Source organism: Rhinolophus hipposideros (assembly GCF_964194185.1).
Source record: "Rhinolophus hipposideros genome assembly, chromosome: 9".
Taxonomy (NCBI): Eukaryota; Metazoa; Chordata; class Mammalia; order Chiroptera; family Rhinolophidae; genus Rhinolophus; species Rhinolophus hipposideros.
The window spans coordinates 5,966,185-5,993,530 of NC_138055.1; the positions used below are offsets into that span (position 1 = coordinate 5,966,185).

The 27,346-nt window shown below is 51.4% G+C and overlaps 1 protein-coding gene and 1 long non-coding RNA gene across 4 annotated transcripts; one reads left to right on the forward strand and one right to left on the reverse strand.

Annotated features, from left to right (window-relative positions):
• The first annotated feature begins 6,847 nt into the window (after positions 1-6,847).
• Positions 6,848-12,088, forward strand: LOC308501721 (cytochrome P450 2D17-like). The gene is made up of 9 exons (XM_081058565.1): positions 6,848-7,987; positions 8,633-8,813; positions 9,471-9,623; positions 9,716-9,876; positions 10,299-10,475; positions 10,668-10,809; positions 11,028-11,215; positions 11,599-11,740; positions 11,839-12,088. Exons 1-9 carry the CDS (start codon positions 7,799-7,801, stop codon positions 12,018-12,020), a joined length of 1,515 nt encoding a protein of 504 aa, XP_080914691.1. The 5' UTR covers positions 6,848-7,798; the 3' UTR covers positions 12,021-12,088.
• Positions 12,089-14,589: 2,501 nt separating this feature from the next.
• Positions 14,590-27,029, reverse strand: LOC308501722. Of its 3 annotated transcripts, none has more exons than XR_013993949.1 (5): positions 26,248-27,029; positions 24,353-24,467; positions 18,411-18,455; positions 17,821-17,896; positions 14,590-16,819 (listed from the first exon to the last, which is right to left on the reverse strand). It is a non-coding gene; the product is annotated as an uncharacterized lncRNA (long non-coding RNA). The 3 variants fall into 3 exon arrangements; XR_013993950.1 differs by having other exon boundaries at positions 24,353-25,427; XR_013993951.1 differs by having other exon boundaries at positions 24,353-27,029.
• Positions 27,030-27,346: the final 317 nt, after the last annotated feature.

The window sequence follows — 27,346 nt, forward strand, 5'->3', positions numbered from 1 at the left end:
ATCCCTTCCCTCTCCTTTCCTTCCTTATTATATATGTGGGTCCATCTCACCTCTCCAGCCAGAAGGTGGGACCTGACCATGATGGGCAGTCCGAGGAGCTCATTTGGTACTGGATTAACTCTTCTCCACGCAGCCCTCCCTGCTCTGCACTGACAGCTCCCACAACCCAGATTAGAAATCATGTCCCATGACCCAGCCTCCTCTTCTGCAACCCTTCCCTCGGGACAAGCAGAGCATTTTGGCACTGCCAGCATAGTGACTCCTGCCTACACACGCACAGGCACGCACAGCCATGTCCCAGCTGCCAGGACGAGGCCCTCCATCCCAACCCTGAGTAACAGAGACCCTATTTTCCCTTCTTCCTTCTCCCAAGTCAGGGTTCCCCTTTCTGGTCATTTGAGACATGATAATAGGGCCATCTAAACTTTCCTCTTTCTCTGGCAGCACAGACCAAACACCATTTTGTCTAAGAAGATAAGATGGGCAACAGTCAATGCATCACAGAGGCGCGAGATCCCAGGGCTCCTGTACCCCGTGCCTTGCACGACTGACAACGGGCCAGAGACAGTGGGGGATGGCAAGGACCTCCACCAGCCGGGATCAGCCGGGGGTGGCCTGCTGCTCACAGATGGCGGTCAAACTCAGGAAGGACTGGGCTAGCAATGGAAGCTTGGAAAATGCCCCGAAATTTCTCCCCACCTCAGAGCCCCAAACAAAAGATGGTTTCATGTCCACAGAGCTGGAAAGGTAGGTCCCAGAGAATCAGAACAGGAAAAGGGGTTTGGGTTAGGATTAAGGAAAAAGATATAACTCTTTCCAATATTTGGATTAAAATGTAACCAGGTGCAGGTGATAAATTATAATAGTAAATAATAATGATTAAAAACTACCAAAATTTTAACGTATTTTCCAGGTTATGCAGCATCCTGGGAATAATTTTGGGAGTACTGGGGGAAATCCCAGAGCCTCCTGAAAATATCCTCTCTGTCTGGAATCCCACCGTCAGTGTCAGGATTCCTATAAATTCACACCATTGTAAAGTCAAGGTCTCCAGTGTGAGCTGGACCGTCCACGTGGCCCAGGGAGCTTTGTTGCCCAAGTCAGCCCCCCATTCCCCTCAGGGACTACTTCAGAATCTCTCTTGAAACCTCCAACCCCACCTCCACCTCCTTCGCTTTCAGCAGAGAACACAGGAATCACTGGATGGGAGTTCCCTTGACTCGCTGCCACCCAACCCACCTGTGTTCTCTGCTTCTCACAGGCCATTTCCTCTTCGGGGAGGACACTGCCCTCTCCTCTGTGAGACGTGCCCCCCACCCTGTACGGCATTCCCACTGGTCTTCTCGCATCCTCGGGGTTTGGGGGTCTCTTTCCTCTCTCACTTGTATATTCAGCCGTTCCTTCTCTTCTGGCTCCTTCCTATCAGCATGCAAGCACATCACTGATCTCTTCCATTAAAAAAAGCTCTTTTCTCCTGAACCCATATCCCTTCTGCAGCCACGGTCCTACTATCCCCTACCCTTCATACCAGTCTCCTCGAGAGAGCTGTCTACACTGGATATCGTCACTCGTCTCTATCGCTCCCTCACTCTACTGCCCACCTCAATATGTTTCTGTCCCCACCAGTCCCCTCTCTCCAGAGTCACCAATATGCTCTTGGTCACGAACTCCAGTGGGCCCTTTGCAGGCCTTAGCTCACTCATCTCTCTGCAGGACACTGCACTATGTTTGTCAGGCGGGGTCTAAGCTCCCGCTCCCGTCACAAGACCGCCGGATATGGTGAGGCCAAAAGGAACACCCACGGACCATGGATAGGGGAGTCATACCACTATATTCTCCATGGCAGCTGGGTTGCAGACACAGGAAGCAGGAGCCACACCATCCGAATCCGTCGTCCACTTCTCTGCCGACCAACCCACTGCTAGCTGCAATCTGCACCTGCTAGCCCAGCCACAGCAGTTATATTAGGGGCCAATGGCTAACTGGTTACAGCTGATGGCCATCTGATTACAGTTAATGACCATCTAATAACCGAGCTAGCACCTTTCCACGTGAAGCCCAGAGCCTGGAAACTGCTCTCTGGGACTCTGTCCCCACAACGTCCCTTCCCCTTGATCATCCTTTCTGGGAACACTGCGAGCAGTGCATTCAACGGTGAACTCTGTAGTCACTTATATCTTGGCATGAGAGAAATTACAAAATTTTTCTGAGAGGTTTACAGGAGGAAAGGAGAGGAAATGAGTCCTGAGGGAAAGGAGGAGAGAAGGAAAAGGGGAATGCCAAATAGGAAGGGAAGCGGAGAAAGTAGGTAGGAGTCGTACAAACAATGTTAATGAACTTTATGAGAATACAGAAATACTGGAAGGAGTGTTGTGAAGTAGAAATAATCAATTATAGGGAGGGCCAGATGCCTCAGCTGGTAGAGCGCGAGCTCTCAACAACAAGGTTGCCGTTTCAATTCCCGCGTGGGATGGTGGGCTACGCCCCCTGCAACTAAAGATTGAAAACGGCAACTGGACCTGGAGCTGAGCTGCGCCCTCCACAACCAGATTGAAGGACAACGACTTGGAGCTGATGGGCCCCGGAAACACACTGTTCCCCAATATTCTGCAATAAATTTTATAAAGAAATAAGCAATTATAAATGAGTTCTTGTGTGCTCATCAGGTTGGGGCTGCAAAAATGGCAGATTAATTTCCTTTTAATAGCTACATCAGGCAGTGTGGCCCATTTTCATTTCGCTCCACCAGGATAACGGTGTGGGCGGATGTGCCCGGTGGTCGATGGAGCCTGCATAGCAATGAAGGCTTTTGGAGCTTCCTCGCTTCCCATCTGGTCTTGGCCTGGCATTAACACAGGTCACATGAAATTGATAGGTTTCCGGTGTCAGGGCTAAACCACAAAACCTGAAGAATACGTATTTGGAGGAAATTATTTTCCTGACAGCAAACGATTCTACGTCATTTTGCCCTTTATTCTTCTGTCCCCTTTAACTTGCTGTTGATGCTAGAGCGAGGCACGTGTGATTGTCCTAAGTCTTTCCACAAACTGGCTTCCGAAATGACTGTTAACTAGAGAGTGGTCATGTCCCACACGCCCCTCCTGACCCAGCTTACTGGCTTCTGCAGGAAGGGTCAGCTGCTCGGGACCATCCCACCACTTTTGCGTTCCGGGCATTTATTTTTACAGACTTAAGTTTTAGAGCAGTGTTAGGTTCACAGCCGTATTGAAGAGAAGGTACAGAGTCCCCGTAATCCCCTGGCTCCCCCCACACACAGCCACACCCCCACTAGCAGCATCCCCAAGAACAGTGTACACTTGTTAGTCTGACACAGCATTGTCACCCGAATTCCATTCTTTACACTAGTGTTCACTTTGTGCTGTACATTCTGTGGGTTTGGACAAACGTATGACGTGTACCGTCATTATAGTGTCATACAGAAAAGTTTCACGGCCCTGAATTGCCTCTGAGCGCTGCCTGTTCACCCCTCCCTCTCCTCCAACCCCTGACAACCATTGAGCTTTTTACTCTCTCCATGGTTTTGCCTTTTCTAGAATGTCAGATAGTTGGAATCATACAGTATGTACCTTTCAGAGTGGCTTCCTTCACATGATACGAACAGGCGCTCACGGTTCCTCCCTGTCTTTTCATGGCTGAGAACTCATTTCATTTCAGTGCTGAGTGATACTCCATTTCTGGATGTACCACTGTTTACCCACTCACCTACTGAACGACGTCCGGTTGGTTGCTTCCAAGTTTTGCCAATTCTGAATATGCCGCCGTAATCATCCGTGTGCAGGTTTTCGTGTGCACCTAAGTTTCAACTCCTTTGGCTCAGTACCAAGCAGCGGGATTCCTGGCTCACAGGGTCAGAGTGTTTTGTAAGGAACCGCCAACTCCCTCCCGAGGTGGCGGCCCCGCTTTGGATTCCCACCAGCAGCGCAGGAGAGTTCCTCTTGCTGCACCTCACCGCCTGCAGCTGATGTCAGAGTTCTGGATTTTGGCCATTTTAATTACGTGGATAGTGGCGATGTACCGTTTACAGTAATTTATAAATTCTGGCTTAACAAACCAAAATTGACCATCTTAACCAGTCAGTGTACAGCTCAGGAGAGCTACTGTCGTCACACTGTTGTGCAGCGGACCCCCACGACTTTTCACCCGGCGAAGCAGAAGCCCTGCACCCATAAACAGCCCGGAGGCGGGCGCAGCCCCGCCACCCCTCCCGCCCTGGGATCCTGGGGGGGCCTCCTGCGCCCCCCAGCGGCCGCCTGCAGAAGAGCGGAAGCCGCGCTCCGGGGACCTCCACTCGCGCTGGGCCAGTCGGCGCCCCGAGTCAGGGCAGGCCCCGGGCGCTAACACAAGCTGGGCACAGGTTCCGCACGTTCTGTCCCCGGGAAGTAGCGGGAACTGGGAGGTTTGTGCCGCGGGAGCTGCCATGCCTCGGGGAGACGGGCAAGGCGAGCAAAATGCCTCCAACTTTGCCCGCGGACTGGCTGGGTGCGCCGCTCCCTACCTGCTTTCTAGAGCTCTCACCGAGGGATTTGCTCCTTATCGCGTTGGGGGCCCCACGGCCGGGCATCCCTGCCTGGGGGACACCGGGCCTGGCCCTTCCTGCTCCGCCATCTTGCTGACGTCACCCTGGACTCACTCCCAGGTCGCACAGGACCCCTGTGCAGGTGACCGACCGCCTGTGACATGCGTGGTCGGCACGGAGAGGCGCGGGGGAGGGTTCTGACGTCTCTTTCCCCAGCAGCTTCACCTGAGCAGAAGCCAGGGAAGAACGGACAGGGTGTGTTTCTAAAATAACAAATCCCAGCGACCTGCTGGCCGGTATAGTTTATGCCCAAATGGTGCAGAACAGGAGCTCAGAGCGATTTGAGATGGGCCCCTCATGCTGCTCTGTGACTTTGACGTCCTGTGGTGACCCCTGAGACTCCTCCGAGCCTTGGGGACCACAAAGCCACCTGCCTTAGAGAGCTGTGGGGAGGACACTCGAGTGAACAACTGCCTGGCACGCAAATGCCGGATCAACAGAAGCTGCAGTTGTGCAATGAAGGCAGAGGCCACAGGCCTCGTGACTGCAGGTTTTCCACGTGTCTGCCAGTCCTGTAAGCAGCGCCTGAATGACAAGCATGTCTGTCACTACCCTGCATATCTCCATTAGGGTGACTGCTTGAGGAGGGCATGACATCCAAAAGAAAGGGTAGGTAACGGCAATTCATTGAGGGAACTGTGTGACACACACTCAGACCATCCTGCCCACCTGGCTGACACCACCTGGCTCTCGGACAGTCTGTCCCCCTGGGACAGGAACATTCACCTCAGGCCAGAAGACAGACCCGCAGGCTGCATCCGAGACTTCCACAGGAGCCTGTGGTCTTTCCCTCCTGGTCTGTCTAGGGGCCTCAAAACTGTCTCCCTGCCTCCTGGAGGCCAAGGGACCTCGGTTCCCCACAATCGAGTCCTCAGCCAGGCTTGTAGCCCCAGTCACAAGCTGCCTCCCTCCCACTGCCAGTGCCCCCTGCCCAGGGCTTTGCAGTGGTGCTTCGACCCACTGTGAGGTCACCTTGGCCAGTAGTGAGTGCTAGGCCAGACAAAGTCCTCCATGAAGTCATCCCACAAATACCTGCGCCAGCCGGGGGTGAATGTCCTCTCAAAGCAGTCCCCACACCGCTGGCCTGGCATGTTGGCTCTCTAACTTTGCACTCCTCCTTGTTTTTGAGCACCTGGGAGCGGGGTTCACCCTCAACCTCCCACCTTGCTGTGAGTGCCCAGCCCAGTGCCCAGCGCCTGGAACGTCCAGCATGGGCAGAACAAATCCATGCCCTGGCCATGCAAGATGAGGCAGAGCGCAGCTGGGCCCCAGCAAGCTACACCCTCTGGGCCTGGATGTGGGCCTGGCAGAAGAGTGGGATGAGGGAATTCGGGAAGGGGAGAGAGCATTCACTCACCAAGCAGGATTTGCAGACATTGAAAGCCAATACCCAGAGGATGTCTTCTTTCATTGGGAAATGAAGGAGAGAACTGGAAGAATATGGGGTCCTGCTTCAGATGGGGGAGAGCACCTCCAAGACCTAGGAATACTCCAGTTGTTTCCACAAAGAGAGCTTGCCTCACATCCGCCTGGATGGGTGAGAGGGCCCGCCCCTACCCAGGAAATGCCCCTTTCCACCCTCTGGGCACCAGCCCCTTTGCATTTCAGTGGGCCTATGCCTCAGAATTCCCATCAGCCTCACTGATTTCAAAACTCCAATCCCGCCCCTTTTACTGTTGAAGAAGGAGGAGGCTGAGGCCTGAAGGCAGTAGCCTTATGTGGTCACCCCTCTGCTTGGAGGGGACGAGAGGCTGAGTAAGGGACGGCCTGGTAGCCACAATGCCAGCCTGGCGGGGGCTGCTCTGGCGTGGGGTGGTCATGAGGTTTGCATCTTTCCTTGAGGGAACTCAGAATCAGGGTGGGAAGGGGTGGAGGTGCAGCCTGGGGGACCTGGCCTCTGAGAGGGAGGAGGCCTGAGGCCAGCAAAGGGAGAGGCCCGAGACCCCAGTCCTGTGGTCCTCAGCAGCCCCGTGAGGGCGACAGGAAATTACATCGTCCCCACCTGGTTGCCATCCCCTTGTCTTCCAGAAAGAGCTTGAGCAGCTAATGTTCCAGGACAAAGGCTATGAGGAGGAGGAAGCAGGCCCTCCTCTGGGGACAGTCACAGCCTATGCTAAGCCTCCCTAGACCCCTGAGCTTACTGACAACTCCGTCAACAAGGAAATGACCACCCCACATTTCTCTGAGTCAGGAAAGTGGACACAGGTACCAAGGAGATTCATCACCTGGGTGGTCACGGAGCTAGGAGAGTGAAGGACCAATTTGTAACTTAGGCAAGGAAGGGGTCCTCGGCCCACCCAACGGGCTTGTCAGGGAGACCAGGGAGCTCTGAAAACAACGCTGCCTCCCCACCCCCAGATTCAACCGTGTCACGGCCACGACACGGTGAAACCCAGGGCACTGGGCCAGCAGCCAGCCTGGTGACGGTCCTCAGCATCACTGCCAGCAGCCTGGAGGCCAGGGTGGGGGTCACAGCCAGGTAACCACGGGCCCACTGAGAACTAGGACACTTGGTGCTGGGTGTGCATGTGTTGTGTGGGTGTGTAAATGTGTGCCTGTGAGTGTGTGTCAGTATGTGAGAACCTGGGAAGTGTGTGTAAATGGGTGAGTACTTTGTGTGTGGAGTGCTCTAGTGTGAAGTGAGGGGACACCCAGAACTTCATTTCCTCCTCCCCGTTGTCCCTATGATCACTGTGCCCTCCCTATAATGCCACGCAAGGGCCAGTGACAAGCCTGGGACGTGAAGGCCACTCAGGAGGAGGCAGGCGACATGGAAAGGCAGGGACATGTTCTGAGGACAAGGCTATGACCACACTGAGTGAGCCTAATGGGAGTGGGTGGCAGGATCAAGTCTGAAGAACCCTGGTTCTTCCTCGGCGCCTGTACAGAGCTGGGGAGTCAGGTGGGGGTGGACTTCTTGTCTCCACATCCCTACCCTAGGACAGCACCTGGTGAGAACTGGATTGACAGGACTTCTGTGGCCACCCCTGGACCTACCTTCCCTGGTCCCTCCCTTTGCCCTCTGACAGCTCATCACCCCGACACATTGGCTCAACGCAGAGGGGAAAGGCCAGTCTCAGCTCCCTTTATAAACAGGGTCCAGGCTGGTCAAGCTCACAGCTGCCTGGCCTGGTTCTAGAAGCCTGGTGTGGTGAGAGGTGCCAGTGCACCCAGAGGACTCCAGTGGGCAGCGAGGCAGCCATGGCACTGGTGACGTGGGATTCTGTGGTATCCCTGGCCCTGGTTGGGGCCATCTTCCTGCTCCTGGTGGATCTCATGCACCGGCGCCCACGCTGGGCTGCACGCTACCCACCAGGCCCCATATCCCTGCCTGGGCTGGGCAACCTGCTGCAGGTGGACTTCCAGAACATGCTTTCCAGTATTAACCAGGTGAGGATGGTTGCTGGGTGGACTCCACCTGGAGGGAGACAGTGGGTAGGGGCTGAAGACAGAGGCTGGAACAAGAGAGGAGCCCAGAAGAGGGGGCAGGTGGGAGAGGCTTTCTGAGGGAGGGCATTAGGGCCCGGACTGAAGAACTAAGTGTTTGGGTTTTGCAAAGGTCACAGAGGTAAAAGGCCTGGACAGGGGGTGGGACTTGGCAGCATGTTTGGAATCCAGCTGAAACTGTGAGCTGCACTCCCTTCTGTTTACATCAGGAGGAAAGGTCGTGAAAATCGGGGAGTCAAGTGCAGTTATGAGCCCGTTTTAAATTAGGAAAGGGAGGTTGACACAGGTAGTGACTGGGTTCAAATCTTTTGTCGCTGTGGGTCTCAGTGCTCATCTCTATGAACCTCAGTTTCTTCACCTGCAAAATGGGATACTCACTTGGCCTACTGACAATTTGGGTGACTTTTGCATCATAGCTGGGTGGCCTGATCCAATGTGTGGTCTGAAGATGGAAGATGTGACCCACAGGGTCACAAGGACAGATAAAGTACTTGTACCCTTAGCTGATGATGGCTCGGGCATCCCCCAGGGTTAGGGCCAGGAGTCTGGGGTTGGACTTAACCAACAGCCCCCACACTCCGCCTGCAGCTGCGGCGCCGTTTCGGGGACGTGTTCAGCCTGCAAGTAGCCTGGACGCCCGTGGTCATCATCAATGGTCCAGCGGCCGTGCAAGAGGCACTGGTGAACCAAAGTGAGGACACATCGGACCGGCCACCTATGCCCGTCTACGAACACCTGGGGTTCGGGCAGCGATTCAGAGGCAAGCGGAGTGGGAGACTGTGGCCCGGCAGGGAATGTCCAGGAGTGACTTGAGACCGGACAGAGTACAACAGAGGCAGGGTCCTGGACATGCATTACAGGGAAGAGTCAGCAAATTTGAAGGAGCCTCAGGTGGAGAGGGAGCTTGGGCCAAGGGAGAGGAAGAAGGATGTTGGGGGGGTGCCTTACGTAGAGAGAACGGGCCAGGGCAACAGCGAGCTAGAAATTATTGGGGTGGACTGGAATGAGGAGGATGAAGTCAGTGTGGACAAGGCAGTGGAAAGGCCAGAATGCCCTCAAATAGGGGAGGGGGTCAGAGAGCAGGAAGTGGGGTCAAGACTTGCCCTCTGCAGGCTGTGAGCTGGCGAGCAGTGTGGGTGGACTGAGTGCGACCTGTCCCCACTTGGAAAAGGTGTCAAAATGGGCGGGACTTGGTGGGGTGGAGGACGACTCACTGTGGGCCGAGCGGGAGCCTGGCCACACTTGAAAGGGGTAAGACAGTGTGAGGAGGGAGGGGCGGAACCTACACTTACATGGGCGGGGCTTGGGATGGGGGCGTGGCCTGGACCCGACTCTGCTAGAGCGGACTGGAGAGCCCGCGCGCAACGTGGACGGGCAGAGGCGGGGCCAGGCCACAAGCGAGCCACGCCCTCTTCCCCGAACGCAGGGGTGATCCTCGCGCGCTACGGGAAAGCGTGGCGCGAGCAGCGGCGCTTCTCCGTGTCCACCCTGCGCAACCTCGGCCTGGGCAAGAAGTCACTGGAGCAGTGGGTGACCGAGGAAGCCACCTACCTCTGCGCCGCCTTCGCGGACCAGGCCGGTGAGTTACTGGGGCTGAGAGGCAGGAGACAGGAATGGAGAGGCTGGGAAAGCAGATGGAGGCGACCCCCGATCTGCACTGTCCTCTCCCAGGAAACCCCTTCAACCCCGACGCCCTCCTGAATAAAGCGGTGAGCAACGTGATCACCTCTCTAATCTATGGGTTCCGCTTCGAGTACAAGGACCCGCGCTTCCTCAAGCTCTTGGACCTAATACAGGATGCAGTGAAGGAGGAGTCGGGATTCCTGCACCAGGTGGGGGAGTGAGGCGACAAGGGGCCCTGCTGGACAGCCCCTTGAAGGCAGAACTCCTCACTGTAATGGGTCTCTATGAAAAGAATGTATATAGAGGGGCCTCGGAGAAACGGCTTTCCAGGAGAGACACTGCAAGAGGAAAGGCCTGAGGGGGGGAGAGTGCAGACAGAGAGATGGGAGAGAAGGGCCAGGATCTGCCGGCCCCAGGACACCGATAAAGAACCTGTGCCTCCTTCACTGGAAGCCACAGACCCCTGAGGTAGAGATTTTAGGTTTATCCTTCTGGCAGCCCAGGCAGGGCCACTTAGGGAGGAACCAGGGCAATGGTGGCAACACCCTGGAGGAGCCTGGGACCTGCCTGGTCACGGGGAACACCTGAGCGCAGAAGATGACCAGGGGCCCCACATCTGTGGCCTGCACAGGTGCTGAACGTGGTCCCTGCAATCCTGCACATCCCGGGGGTGGCCGCTAAGTTCTTCCCAGGGCAGAAGGGCTTCATGGCCCTGGTGGATGAGCTGCTCGCCGAGCACAAGACGACCTGGGACCCCACCCAGCCACCCCGAGACCTGGCTGATGCCTACCTCGCTGAGGTGGAGAAGGTGAGAGGCGGCTGCAGGAACGAGGCTGGGGTGTGTGGGTTGAGGGTCCCATGAGGTGAGCCCGGGCAAGGGGGGCGGACCTGTGTGTCTCCCAGTGATCAGGTCCCCAGGATGTTGGGTGCAGACTGGGGAGAGAGGCCAACTGGGGGCTTCCTCCCTCTGCCCTGAGCCCACCCTCTCTGCATGGCCCAGGCTAAGGGGAACCCCGAGAGCAGCTTCAGTGACGAAAACCTGCGTCTGGTGGTGGCTGACCTGTTCGCTGCCGGGATGGTGACCACGTCGTCCACGCTGGCCTGGGCCCTCCTGCTCATGATCCTGCACCCGGACGTGCAGCGTGAGCCCAGCCTGGGGCCCGGGAGGGATGGCTAGGGGGAAAGGGTCAGCCTGGGTCCCTGAGCTTGGCTTTGATACCAGGAGCTCTGAGCAGAGTCTGGGTCCCAGCTCTCATGTCCCAGTACCTCCTCCTCCAGGTGGCACTGCCCGCCACAGGAGTCAGGAGGAGGTCAGAGCGCAGCCCTTGTCTGACTGCTCCCGGGATGCTTGTCTATCCAGGCCGTGTCCAGCAAGAGATCGATGAGGTCATAGGGCAGGAACGGCGACCAGAGATGGCGGACCAGGCCCGCATGCACTTCACCATGGCTGTGGTCCATGAGGTGCAGCGCTTTGCAGACATTATCCCGCTGGGTTTGCCCCACATGACGTCCCGTGACACTGAAGTGCAGGGCTTCCATATCCCCAAGGTAAGCCTGTGGCCCTCATCGTCCAGCCCAATACCATCTGCCATCTGGTAGCCCCACTAGGCCAGTGGCATTGGGGCCAGGGCTGGACCCCAAACCCCCATCTTCATTTCCACAGGCTTTGGCTGTCCCAGCCTGGCAGGGTGTAGGGCAGAGCAGAGGCAGGGCCGGCCCTGTCCATTCAGAGCCCCCAGTTGGGTGGAGAAGACAAACTAAGATGTGTCACAGCGTGTTGGAGGAGCCCGTGCATGCACTTGGCTGCCATGGGGAGGGAGGGGGCCAGGACACGTGTGTACCAGGCAGTGTGTGTGTGCCCATATGTGCTTGTGGCTGGGGCCTCAGCATCTGCCAGCCCGGATCCCACCATGTCAGGCATCTCCTGCCAGGGGACGACACTTGCCTTCAACCTGTCATCGGTGCTGAAGGACGAGACCGTCTGGAAGAAGCCCTTCCGCTTCCACCCGGAGCATTTCCTGGATGCCCAGGGCCACTTTGTCAAGCATTCAGCCTTTATACCCTTCTCAGCAGGTGCCTGTGGGGTGCCCGGGTCACTGCACCTTCCTGAGGGAGTCTGGGTGGTGGAATTGGGGCCCAGTCTCACTGAGCACCCCCATATCCACTGACAGGCCGCCGCTCATGCCTTGGGGAGCCCCTGGCCCGCATGGAGCTCTTTCTCTTCTTCACCTGCCTCCTGCAGCGCTTCAGCTTCTCGGTACCTGCTGGGCAGCCCCGCCCCAGCGACCACCACAACGTCTTTGTCTTCCTGGTGACTCCGACCCCTTACCAGCTCTGTGCTGTGCCCCGCTAGAGGGGACACCAAGCCCCAGCCCTCTCTTCTCGGGCCCTGATGTCCAATAAACCAGTCTGGTGGCTCCAGCCTTGCTTCTGAGTCCCACTCAGGTCTCTTCCCTGCCCCTGGCAGTGCTGCGGCCTCAGCAGCCTCCCCAGGGCCAGCCCCACCTCCCCTGCCTTATCCATCTTACCTGCCATTTGACCCCACTTGAGAGATGGGTATACTCAGGCTCAGGAAGTGACAGCTTAGCCCTACTCACCCATGGACCCCCAACACTAGTTACTTGGCTTGGAGAGGATATCTACACGTAGGCCGTGCCTCCTGCTGGGTGAGCCAGACTGGGCTGCTAAGTGTTATCAGTCAGGCCCTGGTGGGGTGGGAGGGGCCTCACTCAGCCTGGATGCCCACAGCCCAGGCCTGACGCCACCCACCCTTCACCACAGCCAGAGCTCCGCCACACCATCAAGTCTGCTCCCCACTCCATCTATGGCAGCCCAAATGGTGGTAACTCAGGGAGGCTGGGACTCATGTGACCATGTGGTGGCTCCAGGAAGACGAGGCCACATGGGGAACTTGGAGGAGGACACCTGGACTCTAGTCCTTGCAATGCCACAATATTGTGTGACCCTGGGCTTCTGTTTCCCCTCCAGCCAAAGAGAAAGTTGCACGAGATGGCTGCTGGGTCCTGTCTTCCTGCGCTGACTGGGGCTGTGACCGTACTAGCCCGCCGTCCTCCACCTGTGCCCACCCCCACATGGGCTGGTTCTGCATGAGAACATGAGCAGCACCTAAGGGTTTCTAATTACCTGAGTTGAGAACCCCCTGGTACGTTTAGGTAACAGGTGGTGACACGTGATGCTCAGGGCAGAAGCCCCTTTTGTCAGATGACCCCACCCAGGAGCATCTCTGACAGGAGATCCCCGAGTGTCTTCTACGTAAATACCCTCAAGACAGGGTGCGCCCCAGCTCTCAGCATTCAGGGACCGTGGTTGTCCCTCAGCAGGTGCAAGGCATGCAGTTGGAAGGCCACCAGCGTCCCCTCGGCCTCTCCTGAGTACCTACTGTCACGTCAGGCTTGGTGGCAGGAGGTGTTGGGACAGGGCGTGTGGATGGGGCCACACTGGGTCTGTGAGGCTGTGAGGCCCTGAACGGACGCAGTGGGGCCACAGAGGCAGCACCTTGTACATTTGCTGGACAGTTTGTTTTCCGTGGATCCGAGTCTTGGGGATATCAGAGGCTGGGTACCAGCCCAGCCAGAGCTTCCTCAGGAGCTGGGGGACCCAGTCCCTGGGCCTTCCCTCCTTGCTCTCCACCTCAGAGGCCTCTAGAAAGCACAAACAGGCATGCCCTGTGGGTCCTTTGCTGGAAGGAACCTTTCCCCAGGGCCCAGCACCCACTGCTGCAGGAGGAGCAGGTCTGCATTGCTACCGGGTTCTTCCAGCCCCAGGGGGCGACCTGCAGTCCTGCCACGCAGGAAGGAAGCAGGAGACAGGGCGGCTCCTTCCAGAAGTTCCGGGCACCTGGCTACCCGGACGTCTCTCCTCCCTGGGGCAGGAGGGTCTGAGAGGGTCACTGAGACTCACAAGGGTGGCAGTCCTGCTACAGCACGCTGATGTCCGCTGTCTTACGAGAAAAATACACAGCAATCTCCTCTCGGGCCTTGTTATCTCCCTGGGAAGAAGAGGCACAGAGGGGATGAGACAGGTCCTACGAATTGCACGTGGGGAGGCTGAGGCCTCCCTTCACAGGAGGTCGGGAGGCCAGGCCTCGGACCCACTGTGCTGACGCCATGTTTGCTCCTCTCAGCTCCCAAGAGCTTTTGCTGCACTGGGATGGCAGTCTGGCCCCGTCACCTTGGGGGTCCCCCAGCCGATGCCGCCCTCCTGCTCCATGGCCTCCCCACCCTGCTGTGCTCTGGGGCACCTCAGGACCAACCATGGAGACCTTCTGGTTGAGGCACCAGGCTTCCTTACCTCCCAGCCGGGGGGCCCTGTCACCTTCTCTTCAGCCACTTCCTTCCCAGCAGCAGTGGTGCTGGCTCCTTCCTTCCCTGGGAACTCATGTCCCCCTCATCCTGACAAAGGACACAGGGCTCCTTGGGCCTAGTACCACTCAGTCCTCCTGTCGCCTTGGCGGTCATGGCCAGACAGGAGGGATAAGTGGGCATAATATGGCCGTAAAGGCCCCCCGAATGCCTCATCCCAACCCGTTCTCCATACGGGGTGTGTACAGTTGTTTTCTTCCAGGGAAGTCCTTCCCTCCTCAGCTCGAGCTGTGGTAGGGTGCGAGTTTCCTGGAGGGGGCAATGCCACTATCCCTGCGACTTCCTGCCACGAGTTGGGGGTCCCTGGCTCTCACGGAGCTCTAACAGGAGAGACCTCAGCCCTAGGCCTTTCTAGGGAAGACCTCACTTACCCCGGAGGCTTGCTTCTTCCCACTCTTGACTTTGCTTCTCCACAGAAGGAAACACACCTATGAGTGACTGGGAGTCCTTCCCTGCATGGCCCGACCTCTCACTGTGTCTACCAAGGGTGCCACGATGGACACCCCACTCCGGGGAAAGAAGGGTCCCCATCTCTTACCCCCCTCGTAATCACAGGGTAGCACTTATCCATCGGCCCCCACACTGGCCTTAAGGTCTCCCCTCGGGTCTGTATGACAAGGAGAGAGAGGAGGTGGGAGGGAAGGCTGAGGTGACATCTAAGGACTCAGCTGCACACTGGTCTACTGTTAATGCCTGCACCTCAGACACCTAAAGACTACCAGGGATTAGAGGAAAACTTCAACAAATGGTAATTGATGTCTTTAGAGTGATAAAGCTTTGCATTCATGAAACAAGGATGGGCTCAAAAATAGGACTGTTCTAACATTGACCTCTACATCTTGAAAAACAAAAATAGGATACAATAATGGAAACGAAAAATTCAAAGTATAGAAGATAAAATTTCTTTAAAAAGATATTTCCAGAAAGAACAGAAAAGACATCAGGAGAACCAGCAGCAAAATCATATATCTTGAAAGAGGAAACAGAGGCAACAGACTGAAATGGCAGGGAGTGATGCTAAGTAAATACATTCTTTTTTCATCAATACAATGTCCCAAAAATGAGGGACATAATTTTGCGGAACAGAAGGGATCACCAAGTGTCCGTGACAATGAATGGAAAAGATCCACCTCACGTTATGTCATCAATAATTATCCGAACAATGAGGATAAAGAGAAGGACCTACAAACTTCCAGATACGAGGAAGAAAGTCTCTTTTAGGAATTCAATTTTCATCAGACTTTTAAATACCAACATTTGAAGCTAGAAGACAGTGAGGAGCTTCAGGAACTGTGAGAAAATTATTTCTAGTCTAGATTCTATGCCTAGCCTGTCTTAGTCAAGTAGCAATTAAGACCTTCTCAGATATGTAATGTCATAAGACCACCCCTCAGGAAGCAATTTGGGGGTGCGTTTCATCAAAAAAAATGAGTGACATGGGCTCCCACATATAAAAGAAGTGAAGCGCTCCCAGGATGCGATGGGGAAGGGACATCTCAGGACAGCTGAGCAGCTGGCCTCAAGGGCATCCCGTCCAGAAGGAAGCAGGAGGATGAGGGCTCCAGGAGACAAGTCTCCATGAAAACGATCACACTTGTAAATCACCTAATTTGTCTAAATGTATTATTGCAAGGAGATTTATATTTGAGAGCTTGGGTGAAATAACTATAGGTACACAGAAACTAAAGTTGTTTAAAAAGCTAAAATGAAAATATACACAAAGAAGAATAATCATAGTGCACTACATGACTCAGTAGCAAAGTATTTACCTAGTTTTAAAATGCAAATCCTCAATATTGGTCTAATACAAATTATCATGTGTACTGATTAGAATGGATTAAAAAAAAGAAAAGCAAGTGGTGGATTTGATGTGGAACGACTGGAAACTCATTCAACACAGGTGAGAATGCAAAATGGGTACCAGCTACTTTGGGAAGTTGGACAGTTTTTACAAAACTAAGCATGCCTTTACCACATAACCCAACAATCCCACTGCTAGGTGTTTGCCTAAGTGACAGGAAAACTTATGCTCACATAAAACTTGTATATGAATATTTACAGCGCATATATTTGTAACTGCCAAAAACTAGCAACAAACAAAATTTCCGTTCACATTAAAGGACAAACTGTGGTACAGCCACACAGTGGACAACTACTCAGCAATAAGAAGGAACAAACGACTGCTACACAACCGACAGATCTCACGTGCATTGTGCAAGCAAAAGACACCAGACTCAAGAGGCTGCATGCTGGAAGTTTCCATTTATATGACAGGGTTGCAAAGGCAAAACTATAGGGACAGAAAACTGTTCATTGGATGCCAGCGCTGGGAGTGGGCTCTGAGTGAATACAGGAGAATTCTCTGAAGTGATGGACCGGTTCTGTATCTCGGTTATGGTGGCGGTTGTGCAAACATATATGTTTGTCAAAACTCAAAGCACTATACACTAAAAAGGATGAATCTTACTCTACATTAAGTAATACGTTAATTTACAAAAATAAATAAGTCCAATATGGGGGAGAGGGACTTACAAGCCAAAATGACATCAAAATCAGCAAAAAAGAAAAAAATGATACTTAAAAAATGTAACAGTTGAAGGTGTCATTACTCAGATAAAAAAAGTTTTACAATGAGAGAAACTAGGATATGACTGCATTGAAAGGCAAGAGAGCTGAGGTGTGTGTTGGAGAAGGTGGTGGTAAGCGTGCAGTTGTTTGGAGAGCTGAAACCTCATCTTCCATTGTAGGAATTCATTAATAATGTTTAAATCTGAAAAAACAAGACAAAGCAGGACAGGCTTTCTATTTAGAAACATGGTGGCAAAATCCAAGGCTACCGCTGGGAAGGCTGGAAGCCTGAAAGATTCCCACCCTGGTTCTGGGAATCATGGGGAGTGGGGATGGCAAAAGGCAGCTAGTTTTTTGTCTCAAGTCTTAAAATGTTGACTCATCAAACTACGTACATGCTTATCTCTGTGGATAATAAAACTTTCCAAAAATGGAAATTTGACTGATAAAAGAAAAAAAACAAAGGAGGGAATGTGGACTTGGTGATATCCAGGGCACACAGGCCTCCTCAGGGCACCCCACCTGCAAACAGCCACTCCCTAAGGGTGTAGCCCACACTTCTTAGTCATGTGCTCACACAGAACAGGGTCCTGATGGGTATGATCTCTTCCCAGTAACTCTAGCCAGGGAGCAGGGGGCCCCAGAGACCGGGAACATTGTTCTGTCTTGTCACCTGGGCTGCATGAGACTAGTCACTGTCCCTCCGGGAGCCTAAGTTTCGTCATCTATGAAGAGGGAGCTGTGAGGGTTAAGTGACATTATCGGTGGGCAGCACCTGACCCAGCAGCTGGTCTGCAGGCTTCTCTGGACCCAGGGCTGGGCGGGGAACGGGGGGCCACTGCCATGGGTTCTTGGACCTGGGACATCAAGGAGGGTATGCGACCCCGGACAGGTGTCCTGCTCACCACCACCCATTCATAAAGGAGTGTTGAACCCCATTCCAGGGCTCCTCACATGCATTAGGGGTCACCTGCTTCTTTGGGTTTGTCTAGGCCACAGCCAGGGAGCGTGGAGGTGACCATGGAGCCAGCCCACACAGGACGGAACTCCCTGTGTTTGAGTCTGCCAGAAGCAGGAAGTTTCTCCAGAATCCTCACATTCACAGACACACACACGACTGGCCTTTTGAGGTCAAGGAGCGTGACCCCTATTCAGGCTGCAGTGAGCCTGTGCCAGCCTCTAGGACCTGACAGGGGTCCCTACCTGTGAAGACTCCCCATGCGCTCTAGGGCAGGAGCTGTTTTCCTCACAGACTCCTGAAAATAGTAGAACAGCACTCCTGCAGGGAGGTGACGAAAGAGTAGTTAAAACATTTAAAGGAGGGACGTAATTCTTTTAAAGGGTCAGTATTTATAAAATGCAGAAGTCATACCCTTTACAACTTGTGACGCAGATATTAGATGTCAACTTAAAATGTGTGAGGAATATATAGTTTTTCAAAAGGTGTGCAAAGAAAAATTTGAAAATCATGGCTGAAAAACATTATTAGGTTGTGCGGTGTTTTTGTTTGTGTTTTCTTTGGTTTTGTTTGGTAGGGGAATGTGGGTTTGAAAGTTAGACCTGCGTTCCAATCCCAGCTTCACTCTGAAGGTGCAGAGGGAAGAAAGGGGAAAAGAAGGCCAGCCTGGGCTCTGAGCAGTGTGGCCAGGCCTGGGGAGGCAGGTACCTGGCAGCCTCAGGGGGGGCCCCTTGGAGTCCTGGTGGGCATCTGGGGACTGCAGCAGCCCTGGGGGAAAACCAGTTTCCCAGGTTCTGCTGTCATCCCCAACTCACACCAGCACCCAGGCCCTTACCTGCAAGAATAAAGATGTGCACTGAAGTTCAGGGACGCGTAGAGCCTGGAAGGGAAGCAGGGCGGAGTGTGAGGCTGGGGTCTCCCATGCCCTCTCCGGGGGGACTGGCTTTCCTCCCCAATCCCAGGACCTGCTTCTCCAGGGCGTGTCCAATCACCACTGCGAATGAATAAACCGGCAGCTGTCACAGGGCTCAGCCTGGGCTCCCTGCTGACTGGCTGCCAGGACTCTGGGCCTTTGGCTACTTGCAAAGCCAGCCTCGGAGCCTGGAGCACACGGACCCGCGGCCCCTTCCCTCTCCTTTCCTTCCTTATTATATACGTGGGTCCATCTCACCTCTCCAGCCAGAAGGTGGGACCTGACCATGATGGGCAGTCCGAGGAGCTCATTTGTTACTGGATTAACTCTTCTCCCCGCAGCCCACCCTGCTCTGCACTGACAGCTCCCACAACCCAGATTAGAAATCATGTTCCATCCAAACAGAAAATAAATAACGAAATTGCAGCCCTAAATGACACATTAGATGAAATGGACATCATTGACATATATAGAGCACTTCATCCTAAAACATCAGATTATACATTCTTTTCGAGTGTACATGGAACATTCTCAAGGATAGACCATATATTGGGGCATAAAAGCAACCTCAGCAAATTTAAGAAGATTGAAATCATACCAAGCATATTCTCTGATCACAAGGCTTTGAAATTGGATATCAACTGCAAAAAGAAAGCACGAAAAAACACAAATACATGGAGATTAAACAACATACTTTTAAAGAACGACTGGGTCAAAGAATAAATTAGAGGAGAGATCAAAAGATATATAGAAACAAATGACAATGAAAATATATCCTACCAAAATTTTTGGGATTCGGCGAAAGCAGTTTTAAGAGGGAAATTTATATCATTACAGGCCTATCTCAAGAAACAAGAAAAATCCCAAATAAATAACCTCATGTTACACCTCAAAGAACTAGAAAAAGAAGAACAAGTGAAACCCAAGGTCAGCAGAAGAAAGGAAATAACAAAAATCAGAGAAGAGCTTAATGAAATAGAGAACAAAAAGACAATAGAAAAAATTAATGTGACAAAAAGCTGGTTCTTTGAAAACATTAACAAAATCGACAAACCCTTGGCTAGACTCACTAAGATAAAAAGAGAGAAGACACTAATTAACAAAATCAGAAATGAAAAAGGGGAAGTTATCACGGACACCACAGAAATACAAAAGATCATTCAAGAATAATATGAAGGACTATATGCCACCAAATTCAATAACCTAGAAGAAATGGACAAGTTCTTAGAAACATATAGCCTTCCAAGGCTGAGCCATGAAGAACTGGAAAATCTAAACAGACCAATCACAAGTAAAGAAATTGAATCAATCATCCAAAACCTTCCCAAAAGCAAAAGTCCGGGACCAGATGGCTTCACTAGTGAGTTCTACCAAACCGTCAAACAGGATCTAATACCAATCCTGCTCAAACTCTTCCAAAAAATTGAAGAAGAGTCAGTACACCCTAACTCATTTTATGAGGCCAACATTACCCTGATACCAAAACCTGATAAGGACAAAACAAAAAAAGAAAACTACAGACCTATATCTCTGATGAATACTGATGCAAAAATCCTAAACAAAATTTTAGCAAATCGAATAAAACAATGCATTAAAAAGATTATTCATCACGACCAAGTGGGGTTCATACCTGGGGCACAAGGATGGTTCAACATTCGCAAATCCATAAATGTGATACAGCACATAAACAAAATAAAGGACAAAAATCATATGATTATATCAATTGATGCAGAAAAAGCATTTGACAAGATACAACATCCATTTATGATTAAAACACTTAATAAAATAGGTATAGAAAGAAAATACCTTAACATAATAAAGGCCATCTATGACAAGCCCTCAGCTAATCTCATAATTAATGGTGAAAAACTGAAGCCCTTTGCTCTACGTTCAGGAACACGACAAGGCTGTCCCCTATCACCTCTGCTTTTCAACATAGTGTTGGAAGTCCTTGCCAGAGCCATCAGATAAGAGAAAGAAATAAAAGGCATCCAAATTGGGAATGAAGAAGTTAAAATATCACTCTTTGCAGATGACATGATGTTATATGTTTTCTATAGAAAACCCTAAAGACTCCACCAAAAAGCTATTAGAAACAATCAACGAATACAGTAAAGTTGCTGGCTACAAAATCAACGTACAAAAGTCCATTGCATTCTTATATACTAACAATGAAATCTTAGAAAAAGAAATACAAAAACAATTCCCTTTGCAATTGCAGCAAAAAGAATAAAATACCTAGGAATAAACTTAACCAAGGATGTGAAGGATTCATATGCTGAAAACAATAAGACATTTTTGAAAGAAATTGAAGAAGACACAAAGAAATGGAAAGACATTCCATGCTCATGGATTGGAAGAATCAACATAGTTAAAATGGCCATATTACCCAAAGCAATATACAGATTTAATGCAATCCCCATCAAAATCCCAATGGCATTTTTTAAAGAAATAGAACAAAAAATCATCAGATTTGTTTGGAACCACAAAAGACCCCGAATAGCCAAAGCAATCTTAAGAAAAAAGAACAATGCTGGAGGTATCACACTGCCTGACTTTAGCTTGTACTGCAGAGCTACAATAATCAAAACAGCATGGTATTGGCAGAAAAACAGACACATAGACCAATGGAATAGAATTGAGAACCCAGAAATAAAACCATATAAATATGGACAGATAATTTTTGACAAAGAAGCTAAAAACATACAATGGAGGAAAGACAGCCTCTTCAATAAATGGTGCTGGCAGAATTGGATAGCCACGTGCAAAAGAATGAAACTGGACTGTTATCTGTCACTATGTACCAAAATTAATTCAAAATGGATCAAAGATTTAAGCATAACACCTGACACAATAAACTGCTTAGAAGAAAACATAGGTACTAAACTTATGGACCTTGGGTTCAAAGAGCATTTTATGAATTTGACTCCAAAGGCAATGGAAGTAAAAGCTAAAATAAACAAATGGGACTATATGAAACTTAAAAGTTTCTGCACAGCAAAAGAAACCATCGACAAAATAAAGAGGCAACCGACTGAATGGGAGAAGATTTTTGCAAACAGTTCCTCCGATAAGGGTCTAATATCCAAAATATACAAGGAACTCATGAAACTCAACAACAAAAAAACAAACAACCCAATTGAAAAATGGACAGAGGACCTGAAGAGACATTTCTCCAAAGAGGACTTACAAATGGCAAATAGACATATGAAAAAATGCTCAACATCACTAATCATCAGAGAAAGGCAAATAAAAACCACAATGAAAAAAAAAAAACACCACAATGAGATATCACCTCACCCCAGTCAGAATGGCTATCATCAACAAGACAAATAGCAACAAGTGTTGGAGAGGCTGTGAAGAAAAAGGAACCCTCATACACTGTTGGTGGGAATGCAGACTGGTGCAGCCGCTATGGAAGGCAGTGTGGAGGTTCCTCAAGAAATTACGAATAGAATTACCATCTGACCCAGCAATCGCTCTCCTGGGTATCTACCCAAAAAATTTGAAAGCATTTCTCTATAGAGACACGTGTACTCCAATGTTCATTGCAGCTTTGTTTACGGTGGCCAAGACGTGGAAACAACCAAAATGTCCTTCGATAGACGAATGGATAAAGAAGTTGTGGTACATATACACAATGGAATACTATTCGACGTTAAGGAAAGATGATATAGGAACATTTGTGACAACATGGATGGATCTTGAGAGTATAATGCTAAGCAAAATAAGTCAGACAGAAAAAGCAGAGAACCCTATGATTTCACTGATATGTGGTATATAAACCAAAAACAAGACAAACAAATGAGAAACAAAAACTCATAGACACAGACAATAGTTTAGTGGTTACCAGAGGGTAAGGGGGGTGGGGGGAGGAAGATGAGGGTAAGGGGGATCAAATATATGGTGATGCAAGGAGAACTGACTCTGGGTGGTGAACACACAATGGGATTTATAGACGATGTAATACAGAATTGTACACCTGAAATTATGGAATTTCATTAACAACTGTCACCCCAAAAAATAAACTTAAATTTAAAAAAAAAAATCAAACTTTTAAAAATTCACCACTAAACACCAGTGAACTATGTATGTGAATTATGGAAACCACTGAACCACTTTTGTATATTTTACTTTACTAAAATAGATTTGTTTCCTTTTATACAAAATAAAAGGAAATTTTACCTTTGCTCCTCTAAAAAAAAAAAAAAAAAAAATCAGGTCCCATGACCCAGCCTCCTCTTCTGCAACCCTTCCCTCGGGACAAGCAGAGCATTTTGGCACTGCCAGCATAGTGACTCCTGCCTACACACGCACAGGCACGCACAGCCATGTCCCAGCTGCCAGGACGAGGCCCTCCATCCCAACCCTGAGTAACAGAGACCCTATTTTTTCTTCTTCCTTCTCCCAAGGCAAGGTTCCCCTTTCTGGTCGTTCGGGACATGGTAATAGGGCCATCTAAACTTTCCTCCTTCTCTGGCAGCACAGACCAAACACCATTTTGTCTAAGAAGATAAGATGGGCAACAGTCAATGCATCACAGAGGCCGGAGATCCCAGGGCTCCTGTACCCCGTGCCTTGCAGGACTGACAACGGGCCAGAACAGTGGGGGATGGCAAGGACCTCCACCAGCCGGGATCAGCCGGGGGTGGCCTGCTGCTCACAGATGGCGGTCAAACTCAGGAAGGACTGGGCTAGCAATGGAAGCTTGGAAAATGCCCCGAAATTTCTCCCCACCTCAGAGCCCCAAACAAAAGAAGGTTTCATGTCCACAGAGCTGGAAAGGTAGGTCCCAGGGAATCAGAACAGGAAAAGGGGTTTGGGTTAGGATTAAGGAAAAAGATATAACTCTTTCCAATATTTGGATTAAAATGTAACCAGGTGCAGGAGATAAATTATAATAGTAAATAATAATGATTAAAAAGTACCGAAACTTTAATGTATTTTCCAGGTTATGCAGCATCCTGGGAATAATTTTGGGAGTACTGGGGGAAATCCCAGAGCCTCCTGAAAATATCATCTCTGTCTGGAATCCCACCGTCAGTGTCAGGATTCCTATAAATTCACACCATTGTAAAGTCAAGGTCTCCAGTGTGAGCTGGACTGTCCACGTGGCCCAGGGAGCTTTGTTGCCCAAGTCAGCCCCCCATTCCCCTCACGGACTACTTCAGTATCTCTCTTTAAACCTCCAACCCCATCTCCACCTCCTTCGCTTTCAGCAGAGAACACAGGAATCACTGGATGGGAGTTCACTTGACTCGCTGCCACCCAACCCACCTGTGTTCTGTGCTTCTCACAGGTCATTTCCTCTTCGGGGAGGACACTGCCCTCTCCTCTGTGAGACGTGCCCCCCACCCTGTACGGCATTCCCACTGGTCTTCTCGCATCCTGGGGGTTTGGGGGTCTCTTTCCTCTCTCACTTGTATATTCAGCCGTTCCTTCTCTTCTGGCTCCTTCCTATCAGCATGTAAACACATCACTGATCTCTTCCATTAAAAAAAGCTCTTTTCTCCTGAACCCATATCCCTTCTGCAGCCACGGTCCTACTGTCCCCTACCCTTCACACCAGTCTCCTCGAGAGAGCTGTCTACACTGGATATCGTCACTCCTCTCTATCGCTCCCTCACTCCCCTGCCCACCTCAATATGTTTCTGTCCCCAACAGTCCCCTCTCTCCAGAATCACCAATATGCTCTTGGTCACGAACTCCAGTGGGCCCTTTGCAGGCCTTAGCTCACTCATCTCTCTGTAGGACACTGCACTATGTTTGTCAGGCGGGGTCTAAGCTCCCGCTCCCGTCACAAGACCGCCGGATATGGTGAGGCCAAAAGGAACACCCACGGACCATGGGTAGGGGAGTCATACCACTATATTCTCCATGGCAGCTGGGTTGCAGACACAGGAAGCAGGAGCCACACCATCCGAATCCGTCGTCCACTTCTCTGCCGATCAACCCACTGCGAGCTGCAATCTGCACCTGCTAGCGCAGCCACAGCAGTTATATTAGGGGCCAATGGCTAACTGGTTACAGCTGATGGCCATCTGATTACAGTTAATGGCCATCTAATAACCGAGCTAGCACCTTTCCACGTGAAGCCCAGAGCCTGGAAACTGCTCTCTGGGACTCTGTCCCCACAACGTCCCTTCCCCTTGATCATCCTTTCTGGGAACACTGCGAGCTGTGCATTCAACGGTGATCTCCGTAGTCATTTATATCTTGGCATGAGAGAAATTACCAAGCTTTTTCTGAGAGAAGGTTTACAGGAGGAAAGGAGAGGAAATGAGTCCTGAGGGAAAAGAGGAGAGGAAAAGGGGAATGCCAAATAGGAAGGGAAGCAGAGAAAGTAGGTAGGAGTTGTACAGACAATGTTAATGGACTTTATGAGAGAACAGAAATACTGGAAGGAGTGTTGTGAAGTAGAAATAAGCAATTATGGGGGGGCCAGATGCGTCACTTGGTTAGAGTGCGAGCTCTCAACAACAAGGTTGCTGGTTCAATTCCCGCATGGGATGGTGGGCTGCGCCCCCTGCAACTAAAGATTGAAAACGGCAACTGGACTTGGAGCTGAGCCCTCCACAACCAGATTGAAGGACAATGACTTGGACTTGATGGGCCCCGGAAACACACTGTTCCCCAATATTCTGCAATAAATTTTATAAAGAAATAAGCAATTATAAATGAGTTCTTGTGTGCTCATCAGGTTGGGGCTGCAAAAATGGCAGATTAATTTCCTTTTAATAGCTACATCAGGCAGTGTGGCCCATTTTCATTTCGCTCCACCAGAATACCGGTGTGGGCGGATGTGCCGGGTGGTCGATGGAGCCTGCATAGCAATGAAGGCTTTTGGAGCTTCCTCGCTTCCCGTCTGGTCTTGGCCTGGCATTAACACAGGTCACATGAAATTGATAGGTTTCCGGTGTCAGGGCTAAACCACAAAACCTGAAGAATACGTATCTGGACGAAAATATTTTCCTCACAGCAAATGATTGTTCGTCATTTTGCCCTTTATTCTTCTGTCCCCTTTAGACTTGCTGTTGATGCTGGAGCGAGGCACGTGTGATTGTCCTAGGTCTTTCCGCAAACTGGCTTACGAAATGAGTGTTAACTGGAGAGTGGTCATGTCCCACACGCCCCTCCTGACCCAGCTTTCTGGCTTCTGCAGGAAGCGTCAGCTGCTCGGGACCATCCCACCACTTTTGAGTTCTGTGCATTTATTTTTACAGACTTAAGTTTTAGAGCAGTGTTAGGTTCACAGCCGTATTGAAGAGAAGGTACAGAGTCCCCATAAACCCACTGACTCCCCCCACACACAGCCACCCCCCCACTAGCAGCATCCCCAAGAACAGTGTACACTTGTTAGTCTGACACAACATTGTCACCCGAATTCCATACTTTCCATTAGTGCTCACTTTGTGCTGTACATTCTGTGGGTTTGGACGAACGTATGACGTGTACCGTCATTATAGTGTCATACAGAAAAGTTTCACAGCCCTGAAGGGCCTCCGAGCGCTGCCTGTTCACCCCTCCCTCTCCTCCAACCCCTGACAACCATTGAGCTTTTTACTCTCTCCATAGTTTTGCCTTTTCTAGAATGTCAGATAGTTGGAATCATACAGTACGTACCTTTCAGAGTGGCTTCCTTCACATGATACTAACAGGCGCTCACGGTTCCTCCCTGTCTTTTCATGGCTGAGAACTCATTTCATTTCAGTGCTGAGTGATACTCCATTTCTGGATGTACCACTGTTTACCCACTCACCTACTGAACGACGTCCGGTTGGTTGCTTCCAAGTTTTGCCAATTCTGAATATGCCGCCGTAATCATCCGTGTGCAGGTTTTCGTGTGCACCTAAGTTTCAACTCCTTTGGCTCAGTACCAAGCAGCGGGATTCCTGGCTCACAGGGTCAGAGTGTTTTGTAAGGAACCGCCAACTCCCTCCCGAGGTGGCGGCCCCGCTTTGGATTCCCACCAGCAGCGCAGGAGAGTTCCTCTTGCTGCACCTCACCGCCTGCAGCTGATGTCAGAGTTCTGGATTTTGGCCATTTTAATTACGTGGATAGTGGCGATGTACCGTTTACAGTAATTTATAAATTCTGGCTTAACAAACCAAAATTGACCATCTTAACCAGTCAGTGTACAGCTCAGGAGAGCTACTGTCGTCACACTGTTGTGCAGCGGACCCCCACGACTTTTCACCCGGCGAAGCAGAAGCCCTGCACCCATAAACAGCCCGGAGGCGGGCGCAGCCCCGCCACCCCTCCCGCCCTGGGATCCTGGGGGGGCCTCCTGCGCCCCCCAGCGGCCGCCTGCAGAAGAGCGGAAGCCGCGCTCCGGGGACCTCCACTCGCGCTGGGCCAGTCGGCGCCCCGAGTCAGGGCAGGCCCCGGGCGCTAACACAAGCTGGGCACAGGTTCCGCACGTTCTGTCCCCGGGAAGTAGCGGGAACTGGGAGGTTTGTGCCGCGGGAGCTGCCATGCCACGGGGAGACGGGCAAGGCGAGCAAAATGCCTCCAACTTTGCCCGCGGACTGGCTGGGTGCTGCCGCTCCCTACCTGCTTTCTAGAGCTCTCACCGAGGGATTTGCTCCTTATCGCGTTGGGGGCCCCACGGCCGGGCATCCCTGCCTGGGGGACACCGGGCCTGGCCCTTCCTGCTCCGCCATCTTGCTGACGTCACCCTGGACTCACTCCCAGGTCGCACAGGACCCCTGTGCAGGTGACCGACCGCCTGTGACATGCGTGGTCGGCACGGAGGGGCGCGGGGGAGGGTTCTGACGTCTCTTTCCCCAGCAGCTTCACCTGAGCAGAAGCCAGGGAAGAACGGACAGGGTGTGTTTCTAAAATAACAAATCCCAGTG

Excerpts from the sequence above, each read along its gene's own strand:
- LOC308501721 (XM_081058565.1), top strand. The coding sequence starts at position 7,799 with ATGGCACTGGTGACGTGGGATTCTGTGGTATCCCTGGCCCTGGTTGGG. Across the intron at positions 7,988-8,632 it reads TGCTTTCCAGTATTAACCAG|CTGCGGCGCCGTTTCGGGGA; the intron begins GTGAGGATGGTT and ends CTCCGCCTGCAG. Across the intron at positions 11,741-11,838 it reads CTTTATACCCTTCTCAGCAG|GCCGCCGCTCATGCCTTGGG; the intron begins GTGCCTGTGGGG and ends ATCCACTGACAG.